The sequence below is a fragment of the Neurospora tetrasperma genome, assembly GCF_000213175.1.
Source record: "Neurospora tetrasperma FGSC 2508 unplaced genomic scaffold NEUTE1scaffold_1, whole genome shotgun sequence".
Classification (NCBI taxonomy): Eukaryota; Fungi; Ascomycota; class Sordariomycetes; order Sordariales; family Sordariaceae; genus Neurospora; species Neurospora tetrasperma.
The window spans coordinates 3,819,323-3,835,112 of record NW_009799099.1 but is presented as its reverse complement, the minus strand read 5'-3'; the positions used below and the strand labels follow the sequence as shown (position 1 = coordinate 3,835,112).

The 15,790-nt window shown below is 35.7% G+C and overlaps 2 protein-coding genes across 2 annotated transcripts; both read left to right on the top strand.

Moving 5' to 3' along the window:
• Positions 1-779: 779 nt before the first annotated feature.
• On the top strand, positions 780-4,757 carry NEUTE1DRAFT_144403 (uncharacterized protein; the record flags this gene model as incomplete). Its single annotated transcript, XM_009849950.1, has 3 exons — positions 780-824; positions 959-4,446; positions 4,506-4,757. The coding sequence occupies 3 exons, from the start codon at positions 780-782 to the stop codon at positions 4,618-4,620; spliced, it is 3,648 nt and encodes a 1,215-aa protein (XP_009848252.1).
• Positions 4,758-10,512: 5,755 nt separating this feature from the next.
• Positions 10,513-10,692, top strand: NEUTE1DRAFT_36851 (uncharacterized protein; the record flags this gene model as incomplete). The annotated part of the gene is made up of 1 exon (XM_009848870.1): positions 10,513-10,692. A coding segment is annotated over one exon (180 nt), but the record flags the coding sequence as incomplete, so codon positions are not given.
• Between the last annotated feature and the right edge of the window lie 5,098 nt (positions 10,693-15,790).

Genomic DNA, 15,790 nt, shown 5'->3' with positions numbered 1-15,790 from the left:
TCTAGGCACCCACCCTAAGTACCTACCTACCCAAGGTACGTACCTTCCACTTGGTACCTGCCCCTGTTTGCGATTGCAGTACCCCTTGGGCCCCGCTGATCTTCAGCATCAAGTCTCGACCTTCAGACACTTCGACCAACAAAAGGGCAGCCGGTTCGTAGCCGGCCCAGCCCCCCAAAAAGGGCGAGTCCACAGCGCATCGTCATCTCCAAAACAGCCTGCAAACACGAGCCGGACACAGCCCCAAAAGTGCCTCCCTCAGATCAGTCAGGTCCCCCACTGCACCGTCCGAGCAACAGAACACTGCAGCAAGACCTGAGGGACGACAGAGGAGACCCAATTGTGTGCCAGTGTCATCCATCTCCAGCTGGTGCCAGCGCCAGGCCAGGAGCAACCCACAAGGCAACCCAGACGCATCTTCCATTCTCCCAACCACGCCGCCCTTCGTTCCCTCCGACCCAGACTGTTGGACCTCGATTACTCAAAGGGTTCAGTTGGGTTCCTGCGCCAAACGGTCTGCCACTGTCCTTCATTTTTACCTGAATTTTGATTTATTTTTTCTCTGTGTCAATCCAGACCCCAGAGCCAACGCGCTTCGCGACAGCTTCACAACGCTCGTTATCCCCGCCGTCTCCGGTCTCCGCCCGTGTCCATGTTCGCCTAGGCCCCCGGTTTGATGAAAAGAGTCCACCGGCTGTCGTGGATAGTAAACGGATGGGCATAGCAACCCCGAGCTTGCTGCCGCTCGTTTCGGTTGATCTTCTGCCACCGCCGCCGTCATGGACCCTCCGGCTAGCAAAGATGGGCCTGATGGCTCATCCCTTGTGAGTGTCTATCCCGTCTCTGGAGGCGCCCCTTCCCCGGATTCGGACCCGGGCGCCGTCCACTAGAGGCGTCGGACACCCGGTACCGTAGACGCGGCGACATGGAAGGACAGCCTGACTGACCGCTGCACTAGAAACCAGTCTCGTCGCTCCTGGCGAAATTCGAGAACATGAACAAAGCTGGCGACACCCAGCAATCATCCAGTTCCAGCGCCAGAACGACATCTCCTGCGCCCAAGCCCGACCGGCTACGGGACCCGAGTCCTTTGGGGGCACGCGAACCCCCTGCCATCCCGACAAGACCCAAGGATAGGGCGAATATCCCGAGTTTACAGCCGCAGTACACTGGTGTCAGTGTCGCTAGTACTGCCGGTTATTCTAGCTCGCCAATCCGTTCCGTGCCTCCGCCGATATCCTCGTTAGCTCCTCGACCGGCCCAACCTCCTTTCCTCAACGTTCAACCGCCCCAATCACCACCGAGCCGCAATGTAGATGGTGTGGCGGTCGGGGAGCGCCCTTCTTTCCTCCAGACCGATTCGCTCGCTAAAGTCGCGTCGCCTCCTACCGCTAGCAAGCAATTCAAGATACCGAGTCGCCCTATTACACCGGCCACCTCCGATCCACAAAGATCGCCTCGACTGGCCGCTACACAGCCTCCGTCTCCTCCCCCGCCTCGCCGATCGGTTGAACTACAAAGGCCCCGGGACGTTGAAAAGCCCAGGCCGGTGCCGCCACCCGTTAACAGGGCGGAAAAGCCCGTGATTCCTTCTCGCTCCTCGGTCCAGATCGAGAGAAGCCAAGCATTGGATATCAAGACTCGGACCCCAGAAAGAATCTCGCCTTTCAGCAGTCCGCCTAGTAGCAATGGCACACCTGACGAAGATAGCTCCCCGCCGATGCTACCTGCGCGACCGAGAGCGCAACAACAACAGAGGGAACCGAATCCGGAGGGACTTCAGAGGTCGCGGACCTTTCACGTGGGTTTTGATCCACCACCCCTTCATCCTTCAGCAGCACGGCAAAGGCGGGGCAGGGAAGAGGAAATGGGCAGTACTAGAGGCCCGGTAACGCGACATCATACAGGCGGGAACCAACCGCCAGCTCTCCCAGCTCGCCCGCAAAGCATCATAGAGACGAGCCACACACTCAATGGGATGATGATGATGGCGCCGCCACCGCGCCCCCCAAAGCCGGGTGTTAACGCGAACTTGGATCCAAACCCTCCCGGCAGCATATCGCAAAAACGAATAGTGTCGACGCCAAATCAGTATCAGCCCTCAGTTCCGTCCAGAACTCACGTTAGGTCCATGACTGTGGATAGGACATCGAACCGCGTTCCTAACGAATTCCGCGCACCACCAACCCCGATCAGCGCTCCTACTCACGATCGCATTCCCGAACGCATCCCCGAACGCATCCCCGAAGTGGTCCCGGTCACTTCATCCAGAACAGCCAACACCGGGCCAACCATTACAATGGCATATCCTGACGCAACAAACACGAACCGGAGCAAACCTTTCATCAGCAAGGGCGTTCATGAGATTTACACAAAGTACGACACTCGGATGCTTGATGTGTGCGGCGAACTCGTATGCACGACTGGCGGCTATACACGCGTGTGGAGTTTACTGGATGGCGAACTGGTTATGAGCCTGTCCATGGGTGAAGGGCAAAAGGGAACCGCGGTCATGTTCAAACCAGGGGCGCACGTCGACGATGAAGGCACAAAGGTGTGGATCGGCAACAACCTTGGAGAGTTGCTGGAGGCCGATATTGGCACGCAGAGAATCACGGACAGTCTACCAAATGCGCATGGCCGATCGGAGATAATTAGGATATACAGGCATTTTAACGAAGTATGGACATTGGACGACAGCGGAGCCCTCAATGTTTGGGGCCCAGACGAGAGCCACACCCCGACCCTCTCCAACGGGCCCAGCCAGTCGTTCCGAGTACCTAGGGGTCACACTTTCTCGATGGTAGTGGAAGACGAGCTATGGTACGCGACAGGCAAGGATATTCGGGTCTTCAAACCCACTGTGGACGGGAAGACACAGTTTCAGGTTCTTTTGAGGGCCCTATGTCAGCAAGATGCTGGCGAAGTGATATCCGGAGCAGTGCTTGCATCTGATCCGGACATGGTTTACTTCGGCCATAGTGACGGAAAAGTCAGCGTCTACTCCAGGAAAGACTACACATGTCAGTGTATAATGAATGTCAGCCAGTTCAAAATCAACTCACTTGCCGCAGCCGGTTCGTATCTCTGGGCTGGATACAACAATGGCAAGGTAGCTGTTTACGACGTGACACAAACCCCATGGGCCGTCAAGAAGGAATGGGTAGCCCACGAAAATCCCGTCATCAAGTTGATCGCTGATCGTTCGAGCTCTTACAAGCTTGACCGGTATCAGGTTGTCTCTCTTGGAGCAGATAACATGGTACGAACTTGGGACGCGCTGTTGCAAGAGGACTGGCTTGAGGGCGAAATGAAGAGGAAAGACGTGGAATACTGCGAGTTCCAGAATCTGAAGGTGTTGATTATGACATGGAACGCGGGAGCTTCAACTCCTCACAGTCTTCGATATTCTGATTCGGATGCCAATTTCTTCAGGGATCTTCTCCAGACCGCCGACTCTCCCGACATCATCATTTTTGGATTCCAGGAACTGGTGGATCTCGAGGACAAGAAAGCCACAGCAAAGCGATTCCTGAAGCCGAAGAAGAAGGAAGGGTCTGATCAAGAGCGGATGAGCCACCAATATCGCGATTGGCGTGATTTCCTGATTCGCAGTCTGGATGATTATATGCAGGGCGATTTGTATCATCTGCTCCACACCTCTCCCCTGGTCGGCCTCTTTACTTGTATCTTTGTCAAGGCAGACTTACGTGGACGCATCAGCAATCTCAGCAGCAACGAGGTCAAGCGCGGTCTTGGTGGTCTACACGGTAACAAGGGCGCCATCGTGGTGCGTTTCCTGGTCGACGACACTTCTCTCTGCTTCATTAACTGCCATCTGGCTGCGGGTCAATCAGGCGCCAACCAGCGGCATAACGATGTAGCCGCGATCCTGGATGCGTCTGCTTTCCCATCCGAGCGCGACCCCGCTGTGCGTATCGATAGCTATGTCGGCGGTGGTGACGGCACCATGATTCTGGACCACGAACTATGCGTGCTCAACGGCGATCTCAATTACCGAATCGACACCATGAGCCGTGATACGGTAGTAACGGCAGTCAAGCAGGGCAACTTGACAAAACTGCTCGAGCGTGACCAACTGCTTGTTGCCAAGAGGAGAAACCCCGGGTTCCGGCTGAGAGCTTTTGATGAGCTTCCGATCACGTTCGCGCCAACGTACAAATACGATGTTGGAACAGATAACTACGACACAAGTGAGAAGAAGCGTAGCCCAGCCTGGTGCGACAGACTCTTGTACCGCGGCAGGGGCAGGATAGAACAGTTGGACTACAGGAGACACGAGGTACGGGTGTCGGACCACAGGCCGGTCAGCGGCAGGTTCAGGTTCTTGGTGAAGAGAATTGATCCTAGGAGGAGGGCCCAGGCTTGGATGGAGTGCCAGCAACTATGGGAAGACTTGAGGGCTAGGGAGGCGTATGCTGAGAAGTGAGTCCACCCCTTAAAATGTTGATGCGGTAACAAACATGCTAACACGTCGAAAACAGATACTACTACCTGACCCAAGTCATTGGGTACGATCATGACACTTCTGAGCGACTGATCACGGAACAGGCCTCAAGAAAGCAGATGAACCGCAGCCCAAGTCGACGTCAGGCGTAGAAGAATTACCAAAATAATCGAAGAGCAGGATACCACTCGACTGCGCCATCACTGAGTGACTTTTATTTTCTTATAGAGAAAGGATGAACAAGTCTATTATTTATCTACAGCATACCGCATATACATATACACTCAGCTGGAAAGAGAGAAAGGAACAAGTAGAAACATACAATGGCTGAAAACGGGGCCTCTGGTTAGACAGGATACAGGAGCGTTGGGGAATGGGGCAACTGATGGATGAATGGATGGATCGATGGTTTTACTACCCTTTTCTAGGTAGTTAGGAACAGCGCACATTGCTTTTTTGTCTTGTTCTACGATTTTGAGACTTATTAGATTTTTGGTAAAGCGTAGAAGCGGTTAACTTTTACTTTTGACACTGCTTTGCGTCTCCTCTTGTATGATGGGCGGCTCTGGCTATGAACTTATGCTTGACGTTGAATGTGTGATGGAGATAGATAATGCGTGGAACTGTACAGGAGAGCACTTGGAATCAATATCGACGGAAAGTACGGAAGTGAAGGGAGCAATGAAATGAAAGGTGAAGAGAAGGTAGTATTATATAGAATAGTAAACTTAATATTAATAGAATATATATATATAAAGTCCTCAATTGTTAGACGCTATTATTCTTTAGGCCCTAATTGGCATCCTGTACATCCAGGGCGTACAGAGGCAAAAATTAGCTTTTTGACCGCTAAGATCGATTTTAGAAATAGATTTAACCAGATTTAGCAGCGTTTTCACGCTATTAATAGTTCTAAACAGTTTCTATACAAACTAGAGTACTAAATTTCGTGCTACACTAATACGGCGCCTATTACCTTCCAATATAGGCTAGATATTTCTACTTCTTTATAGTATTGAGCTCTCTGTACGCGTGATTCTACTAGAATTAAAAATAGTCTCCAAACTAATATTTTTAAGCTCGTATATAGTATTCGTACAGATTGGCGCGTGTAGACAGTATAAAACAATAAAAATCCAGCTAAGTTAATACGGTTTTAGGGTATAGATGAGGCTCTATTATATCTTGGGATTTCTTATTGTAGGATATTAGAAACGACGGTCTATTATAGTTCCTATATAAATTAGTTATTCGAATCCTATTATATAAATCGATATAGATAGTACTAACTAAACTATATTTACTATTACTATAATGAGCGTTATCTATATTCTCCTTGGTGCTAAAAAAGACTATAAGCCGCTTACCCCTATATACCCTAATAGTTTATATATATTAGAAAACTAGCAAATATTATATATTGTAGATTTAAAACCTAATTTAAAGACCTCTTTTGTATAAATTAATATACTTTCAATATATTAATTACTTAGCTTTAAATTAATAGTCTAGAGGCTACTAAATATTAAACTATATACTAAAAGGTAATAGTAATACTATATATATTAATTTATACTAAATTATAGTAAATTACCGCCTATAAATTTTAAATAAACTAGAGCACTGTAAATACTATTATCGTAGAACTACTACCTAAACTAGTCTCCCTCTATTAAGAATATATAAAGTTACTAAACGACAATTATTTAGACCCGGATATTAAATTAAACCTAACTCTTAACTCTTCTAATAGTTATATTAATACTATTAATAGGACTTACGTTACCGCTTATATACCGCTATAGTAATAATAAAGATATTATAATCAAAAAGGCAACCTTATACAGAACGTCTATACTGTTATAAAATTCAATTATACCTTTATATATGTGCTAGCGGGAGTAGAGGGGTCTTTAAATAATACTTTACTATATATTTATACGTTTGGGAGATCTTTTTATATATTAGAATTATAATATTATATATTAAATATAGGGTTTAAGACCCAATTAGGGATTATAATTCCTTATTCGAATATTAAATATTATTTATAAAAATAGAAAAATATAAATAAACCCCTAAAAATAGCGAAGGAGCTATACAACTTATATATTACAAGGTTAGCTTGTAATGTGGTTATGCTGTACGCCTCCAGTCCAGAGCTATTAACGGCTCTAGTTACGTGCAGCCCCACGTGTATATACGCGTACGGACTGGCTTAGATTGGACTTTCGCTTATATAGTTAGTCCTCTACGTATATTTCCTTTCTCCTTCCTCGTATAATAATATATATCCTACCTTACCCCTAATAATGCCCTTTCGCTCTATAATAGTTTATTATATTAAGCTATTACGCTGTACGTATTTATTAGTAGAGGAAGATCGATTTTAATTATATTAATTAGTTAATTAAGATTCGTATTAGTATAATTAAGATTTCTGTTGCAATCTTAGACTTTGAGTTAGGTAACAATTAAACTAAATATTGTAATTAAGTAGTTCGCTCTTTTTTTCTTCTTTATATTTGCCAGCGTATTAATCTAGCAATTAATGTCCAACCCTTTAATAATTAATAACTTTTTAGTAATTATAGTAATTAGTACTTTCGTAATAGCCGACCCAATTGATTTCAATTATTATTTAAATATTTTGTAAGTGTTTGAGACTTTTAATAATTAAATAGTTGCTATAAATAATATTCTAATTGACGATACCTTTAGCCTCACTAGCCTCCCTGTCTTCTATACTATATTTATAGCCTTTAATTAATTAATTTATAAGGATGTTGTTGGTATTAAGATAGAAGTATATGAAATAGAAGAGCTATTCGATATTGTTGAATCCTAAGTAGTATCCGTTTAGTAAAAAATTAAATAATTTAATAGTAATATTACTATAATTTAAATTAAAGTCCTCTTTTAAATATAAGAAGCTGCTAAGAATTATAAAATTATAATTAAGGTTATACGTAAAGTCTATACCGCTGAAGTAGGTTTGCTTCGAATAGATATTATTACCCTAAGGTTAGAATTTTCTACTTTAAAAATTAATTTTAGAACTATTTATTAGAAGTAGAAGGAGAAATATTAAAAAACGATTAACGATCTACGCTAATGTTTTATTACCGCCTAAACCTCTAATATTATTCTTTTAAAGGATAACAATTTTAGTAATAACGAATTTAAACCTAATACTATAGCTTCTATAGATAATAGTAGCGGCTATAGGTCGGTATTATATATTATTATATTACTTGTATTTAATAATAAAAGTATTATTATGAAGCGTTTTATTAAATTTCGCACTTGGTATTTTCGTATTTAGTTCGCTTGGTCGGACGACCCTTAAATTTTTAATACCGAGTATAAGAAGTTCTTATTTATTACCCGCTCTATTAAGGGTGCCCTTTTTGAGGCTATTGAATTCGAATTTATTAAGGTTTTAGTTGAGCTCCTAGTTAAATAGTTTATAGTTAAGGCCTTTTTAGTAGAATTTATTATAAAGTATAATAATATTAATATTATTATTTATTCCCGCTATAAATTCGAGGAATTGAAGATGATTAAAGGTATAAAGTAATAGGAATTCGAAGATAATTTTATTTATTTAGTTAATTATTATAATTTTAACAATAGTATAAAAATTTATTATTTATATTAAAAGATCTCGGATTACTTCCGTACTATTATTATTTACTAGAACCTTTAATCTGCTAATAATAAGTATAATAAGTAATTAATTCTTGTTTATAATTTTATAAAGAATTTAGAGGATAAAGATTAGCGTAATAAGAATTCTAACCCTTATTATAAGACCGGTTCTAGTATTACCGCCGCCGGTATTTCTAACGCTTCCTTAGTTACTAGAGAGGCTACTATTAGTTAGGGAGGCTCCGTTATAAACCTTAATATAATATTTACCTCCGACGTCTAAATTTCTCGTATAATTAATAATAAGATCTTTGAATACTATATAAAAAATAATATATATACTTACTACAGTAAGAAGGGTTATTTCTCCGTAGAGTACTATACTTATATTAATTTTAAGAAGGAAGTTAAGCTACGTAGGGATAGAAATAAAAATTGGAATAAGAATAAGAATAATAGCAGTAATAATAGTAATAATAATACTAATAGTAATAATAGTTAGTAGTAGCGGCTGGCTTAAGGTTAATATAGTTATAGTTAGTAGCGCCCTAATTATAACAGCGGTTATTAAATTAATACTATAGGTATTAGCTTCCCTATAGGCTTCCTAACGGCTATTTTAATTCCCGGTACCCCCGGCGGTAACTACTACCCGGTTCTAATTTACTAGTTTAGTTTCGTTGGCCTTTTTATAAGTAATAAGGCTAATTTAATTTAGGAATAGGGAAATATATAATCTCTAACCTAAATTATATTTAGAGGCGCCCGTCTATAGGATAAGAAAGAAGACTATAGGGGTTTATCCTTATATAGTTAAATATTATTAAGATAAATAAATCTTTAGTAAATAATTGTTATAAATATTTTAATTTATTAAATCTTTCTATCCACCTTTCTTTCGGACTGTGTAAATTGTATTATTCTATACTTATTAATAGTAATTATATTACTCTTAATTTTATTAACCAACGCTTTGTATTCTGGTACTACCTTCCCTTCTTTAAATTATTAGTTCCTAAATTATCATACTTCGTTAATAGTTAAATTAAAGGTAATATTACCTATTTTATTAGGGTAATAATATAGGTAGGAATCTATTACGAGATTATTAATCTCTTTATTTATAATTTTACTAAAGATAACTCTATTATTTTTAGTTACCCTTAGTTGGTATATTACGCTCCGGATATTAATTAGCCTAGTAATTCCTTTTGTTTCGGTCCTGCTTACGAATAATGCGGTTGCTTTCCTTATAGAATTACTAATTATTATATTCCCTTAGTAGTATACTACCTCTCTATTCCCCGCTTTAATATATTTAGTATTCGCTCTACGTATAGGAAGCCTTCTTATAAGGAAGTGCCCGATAAAGAGGAATTAAAACTATTGTAAATAGAGTCCGTCCGCTATTTATTTATTTTAATAATTATAAAATAAACTACTCGTTAGAAATTTAATCGGTTTAAGAATTAAATAGTTAATTAATTAGGTATTACCCTATTCAATAAAATTCTAATTGGCCCTAATTAAGTACTTATATTAATAGACCTCTTAATTAGTACCCTAATTTACTGGCCGGTATTATATTAGATTATTAGAGGAATTTATATTAGAATTACGGACTACCGGTCTCTAATCCGTCTCTATAGTATTTCTAATAGTCCTATTAACCCTAATAATATTAGGGAGCTTTCTACTATAAATTTTAATTAACTAATTAAAACAATAAAATTCTAAATTATTTATACTATTAGGGCCGAAATAGAGGAAGATATTAAAAGAATAGAAAAGGAGGATTAGGTAGAGGAAGAAGGAGGCGTTTTAGATCTTAGGAGTGTGAGTGATAGTTTTATTAAGGAAATAATTAAGGAGGTTTTAATGGACTATAATTAAAAGTATAAGAAGTTATTTAGTAGTAATTATTATTAATAAATTAACGTTTTAATTAGGAAGGGAGATGCGACTACCTTATGTATAATAAAGATCGTTAATTCCGTTTAGATTAATAATACTAATAATAATTTCCTATACTACGAAGAAGTAATTAATAAGTATTTTGCTACTAATAATATTAATATTAGTAAAATTATATCCGAAGATATTATTAAATTCTATAAGAAAGTGGATAAACCTTTAAAGACCGATATTAAAATTTAAATTAAATTTTCTAAATAGTATTAGTATTATATTAATACTTTTAGGCAGAAAGGTATAGAGGTTCTTCCTCCTAATTAATTATACGATTTTAAATTCGAATTCTATTTAAGAGCTTCGCCGCCCGTTACCCGCGGTCGTACCTTTAATTTAGATGAATTTAGTATTATAAAAAATAGATTAATAATAACCTTAAAAAGAAGTTTATTTGGCTATTATGATTAAAAGCCTTAGCCCTAGTCCTACTTGTTAAGAAACTAGGAAGTAGAATCCGCGTTTATATTAATTATAGAAGAATTAATAATATTACTCTTAAGTCCCGCTACTTACTCCTACTTATTAAAGAGACTCTAGACGTAATTTACTATACTAAAATTTTTATAAAATTCGATGTAATAGCCGCTTTTAATTATATCTGAATAAAATAAGGCTATAAATAACTAACTATATTTATAATACGCTTTAGCCTTTTTGAATCCTTCGTTATTCCCTTTAGTTTATAGGGAATTCCCGGTGCTTTTTAGAATTATATTAATAATATTCTATATAATATCCTTAATATTTATATAATTATATATTTCAATAATATTCTAATTTATTTGGATAATATAAAGGACTACGAATAGTATATTAATATTATTTTCGACTAGTTAACTGGAATAAGATTTAGTATTAATATTAATAAATATAAATTTTATACTATATATACTAAGTATTTAGGGCTAATTATTACCCTAGGAGGTATTGAAATAGATTTAGAGAAAATTAAAGTAGTAATTGAGTAGTTAGCCCTAGAGTTTAAGAAGTTCCTTTAATCTTTCTTTAGCTTTGTAAATTTCTATTAACGGTTTATTAAAGATTTTTCGATTATAGTAACCCTACTTTACGAACTTATAAAGAGGGATATAGTTTAGGTTTGGAATATTAATTACTAATAAGTATTCGAATTTTTAAAGAAGTTTTTGATAGAAGGTCCCACATTAAAGATTTACGATTAGACTAAGAAAATAATTATTAAAATAGACACTTTTAATTAGGCCGCTAGTAGTACCCTTTCTTAATATGGTAATAATAGAATCTTCTACCCTATAGCCTACTTTTCCGCTAGATATACTTTATAAGAATATAATTATAATATTTATAATAAGAAATTACTAGCTATTATAAAGGTATTCGAGGAATGGCGGCCGGAGTTTGAGGGTATTTAATAGCCTTTTAATATTTTAATAGATTATAAAAACTTTTAAACCTTTATAACGAATAAATAATTTACTTAATAGTATATACGCTAGTCTTAATTCCTATTTTAATTCAATTTCTTAATAAAGTATACCCCGGGTTCTAAAAATTTATACTCTGATACTTTAAATTATAAAACTAATAATTGCCCCAACAGTAAAGAGGACGGCCGCTTCGTTACCCGTAAAAAACTTTTATTCGATCACTCGTAGTTTAAAGATAGTTATTTTAAGGACCCTATTAATAATTTTTTACTATATTTATTCGGATTTAAGGACTTTAAAATTAAATTTATTAATAATTTTATTTATATAAGTTATAAGACTTTAATTTTCCTTTAAAAATTAGTATCCTATTTAATAGATATATTACATTGGTAGTAGCTATTAATTATTAGGAAGGTATTCTATAGAAGCTTTTTAAAATACTATATTATTAGTGGTATTATAAAGTGGAGGGATAGAATTATTATTAACTCTTATAATAAAAGCCTCTAATTCTAATTAATTAGTTACTAATATAATACTCCCGGCGCGGGCTACCCCGGTTATAATACTACGTATAAATTCTTATAATATAATTTCTATTAGGAAGGAATATATAATAATATAAGATTCTTTTATAGAGGATGCCTCCCTTATACTAAAATTAAATTATTGAAAAATAGTTCCGCTAATTATTTTAAATTTGTAATTATTTCCCTAGTACTATAGATAGCAATTTTAATTAATTATATTACCTTACTATTAGAGAGTACCTATTTTAGCTAAACTTTTAAATACATTACTATTATTATTAACCGTCTTATAAAAATACGGTATTATATTTTAATAAAGACTTTAAAAGTTAAGGAATTAATTAATTAGTTTATCGACTATATTTACTCTATCTATAGTTTACTAAATAGTATTCTATCTAATAAAGGTACTTAATTTGTATTACAATTCTAGTCTACTTTTTGTAAAAGACTATCTATTATTAGGAAATTAACCTCCGCCTTCCACCCTTAGATTAATATAGAGATTAAATATATTAATACGGAAATAGAATAGTTTTTAAGGATATATATTAATTGGGTTTAAATAAATTGGGCTAAATAATTATTACTCGCGGAATTCGCCGGTAATAACGCTATTTCTTTATTAATAGGGATTTTACTATTCTTCGCTAATTATAGTTATTACCTTCGTATAAATATAAAATTCCGAACCCTGCTACCCTTAAATGTTTCGCTGGTTTAATTTAAGGAGTACTATAAAATTAACGAATTAGTAGATTATTTCTAAAAGATATAGGATTTTATTATTTAGTAAATTTACTATATATAAGAGTATTATAAAAATAATATTAATATAAAATATATTAATTCCCCTAAATACTATATTAATAATATAATTCTTTTAAATATTACAAACTTCGCTAACGGTCGACTATATATAAACTTTTCCCCCCGCTAGGAGGGTCCTTTCAAAATCGTTTATACTAATTTATATATAGTCTACCTCTCCTTACCTACTAATATAAAGTACTTACCCGTCTTTTATATTTCTATAGTATAGCCTTAGTTAGGTACGGAACTACCCGGTTAAAATACTACGACGGATATAAAGGTAAATAAAGAACGGGTTATAATCCGAATAAATAATTAAAAGGAATACGAAGAATAGGTTTTTAAGAAATTTATTAATTGCGTTTAATTGGGTAGCAATATATATTAGTACTACTATATTAAATAGAAGATTGGAAATCCTACTTAGGAACCTGTTATTAATATTATTAATTACAAATATTATTTTTAGTATTTCTATTATAAGAATCCGAATAAGCTAGTACTAATAGGAGTTTAGAGAATCCTCTAGCGCTTCGCCTCCGACTCTTCGGCCGCCCCTGCTCTTATATTAGAACCCCCGTGCTACTACTCCGTACGTTTCTAATAGGAAACGGCTTCTATAACCAATACGAGGCCTCTCCCGAATATAATAATAATAGAGCTAATTATTATAATAGTTAGTAAAAACGTAGAGGATAAATTGTGTTTAGTATTTAGTAAGGTTATATAATAATCAATAGATATTTAATTTAGGAAGCTGCCTCCCACGCAATTAGTAGATTACAACTATTTTTGAGATGGGATTTATTATTATATATATATATAGATTTTTTTTTTTTTTCAGCTCTGCGAGCTTCTTTTGAGGGGGGGATAGTATTATAGGGTTAGCTTATAATGTAGTTATACTATACGCCTCTAATCTAGAGCTATTAACAGTTTTAATTACGTATAGCCCTACGTATATATACGCGTACGGACTAGCTTAGACTAGGCTCTCGCCTATATAGCCAGTCCTCTACGCACACTTCCTTTCTCCTCCCTCGTATAATAACGTATATTTTACCTTGCCCCCAACGGTGCCCTCTCGCTCCGTAATATTATATTATACTCGTATCCGTATTATTATTAAATAAATTTCCAATTTTATAAAAAAAAGGTAGAAGATTATATAAATCGCACCTATCGAATACTCTATAAAGAAATAGGTCTAAATTATATACGTAGTAACCGGACTTTATAATTTTATTACTATATACTCAAAGAAAGAGGTGAAAGTATTAATACTAATTAAAGAAGAAATAATAAAAATAGCGCGCCGGCGAACGAAGGAGGTAGTAAAGGGTATTTATTCTAATAATATCCGTTATAATGTAATTTAGTTAATAAATAAATAATAGTAATCGATTCGTAGAAGGTAGAATAAAGGGAGGGGGGGAGGCGAAAGGAGGCAAAAGGAAGAGTAATAAGATTATTATATATAAAATCGAATTATTTGAATAAAATTGTATGAAATCGAATTATTTAAATAAAATCGTATAAAATCGAGTTATTTGTATAAAATCGAATATTTAATTTTACTAAGATTTTACTAATAAAAAAAAAGGGTATTTACTTCTATAATTCTAGTAAAATAATTGTAAATTATTTAATTTTCTAACTAGTACCACATCTTTCTAAATCCCTCGTTTCTATCTATCTATATACGTACTTTTTATACCCTTACTCAACCTTATCTACATCGTTGCAATTAGCGGATTATTTATAAAATAATTAATATATACTATTATTTCTATCTCTATTATTTTACTAACAAAGCAACTCTATAAATTATTAACTATAATACTAACATTGGCCGTACTAGGAAATTTAGGAGTTTAGAGAATAACCGCTACCTTCTCTATCGAACTCCCTAATATTGTAATATCCGACTTCTTCTTACCCCCTCTACCCCTATTTATATTTACAAACGTAATTACTTAACTAGCGGGAATCTTATTTGGATTAATATTCAAGTAGTTGTTATAGGGTTAGCCTATGTGCCTTATACTAGCGTATAGTAGCTTCTAAAACTACTATTACTATTATTGCTACTAGTACTATATTGCCGGTAACTGATTAGTTAGAGCGCTGCCTGCTGCGGGTCCGCAGACCCGCTAGTAGTTACTCTTATAAGGCTAGTCTTTTAGGTATTCGGCTATATACTTCTCTTCCTTTTTCTTTTATATAATTATATATAACTATATTTATTATCTACCCTTTACTTATAATAATTAATTATACCTTTCAATTATTACGTTTATAATATAAACCTATTTTCTTTTTATTATATAATTAATTTTCAATTAATATATGTATAGGAATCGCCTCGCCCGTTAAATTACTGAATTTAATATTCTAAATATCGATAGTCGTAATTACAATAATTACAATCTTACTCCCTTTATTTAGTAAATAAGGATAGGCATTCTTTATTTAAGGAATAAAAAACTATTTTATATAATTATTTTTCTTATATTTTATATTAAAAGTAGCGATTATACGTCCTTCTCTCCTATTAGTAGTACCGGTGATTTTATTAATTTTGGTACCCCTTTTAAAAGTATACTATTTAATTTGAATAATATTTATAAGGTATTTAACGAGGTTGTTAGTATTACTAACGTTACTATTTATTAAATTACGTTTATTGAATTTCTCCCTTCGCTAATAATTAATAATCTTTTTATCGGTATTAATAACGATAAGGAGAAGAAAATTGTCCCTTACGCTTACCTTAATATAATTAATATTCTTATTTAAAACTCCGCCTTCCGTTCAATTATTACCCTATTCGATTATTTTTATTATAACGACCTTATTTAATATAAGAATATTACTATTAATTTTAAATATAGTAAGAATAAATTGAAAATTGTTTGTAAGGTAATTATTAAAGCCTAAAATAATTT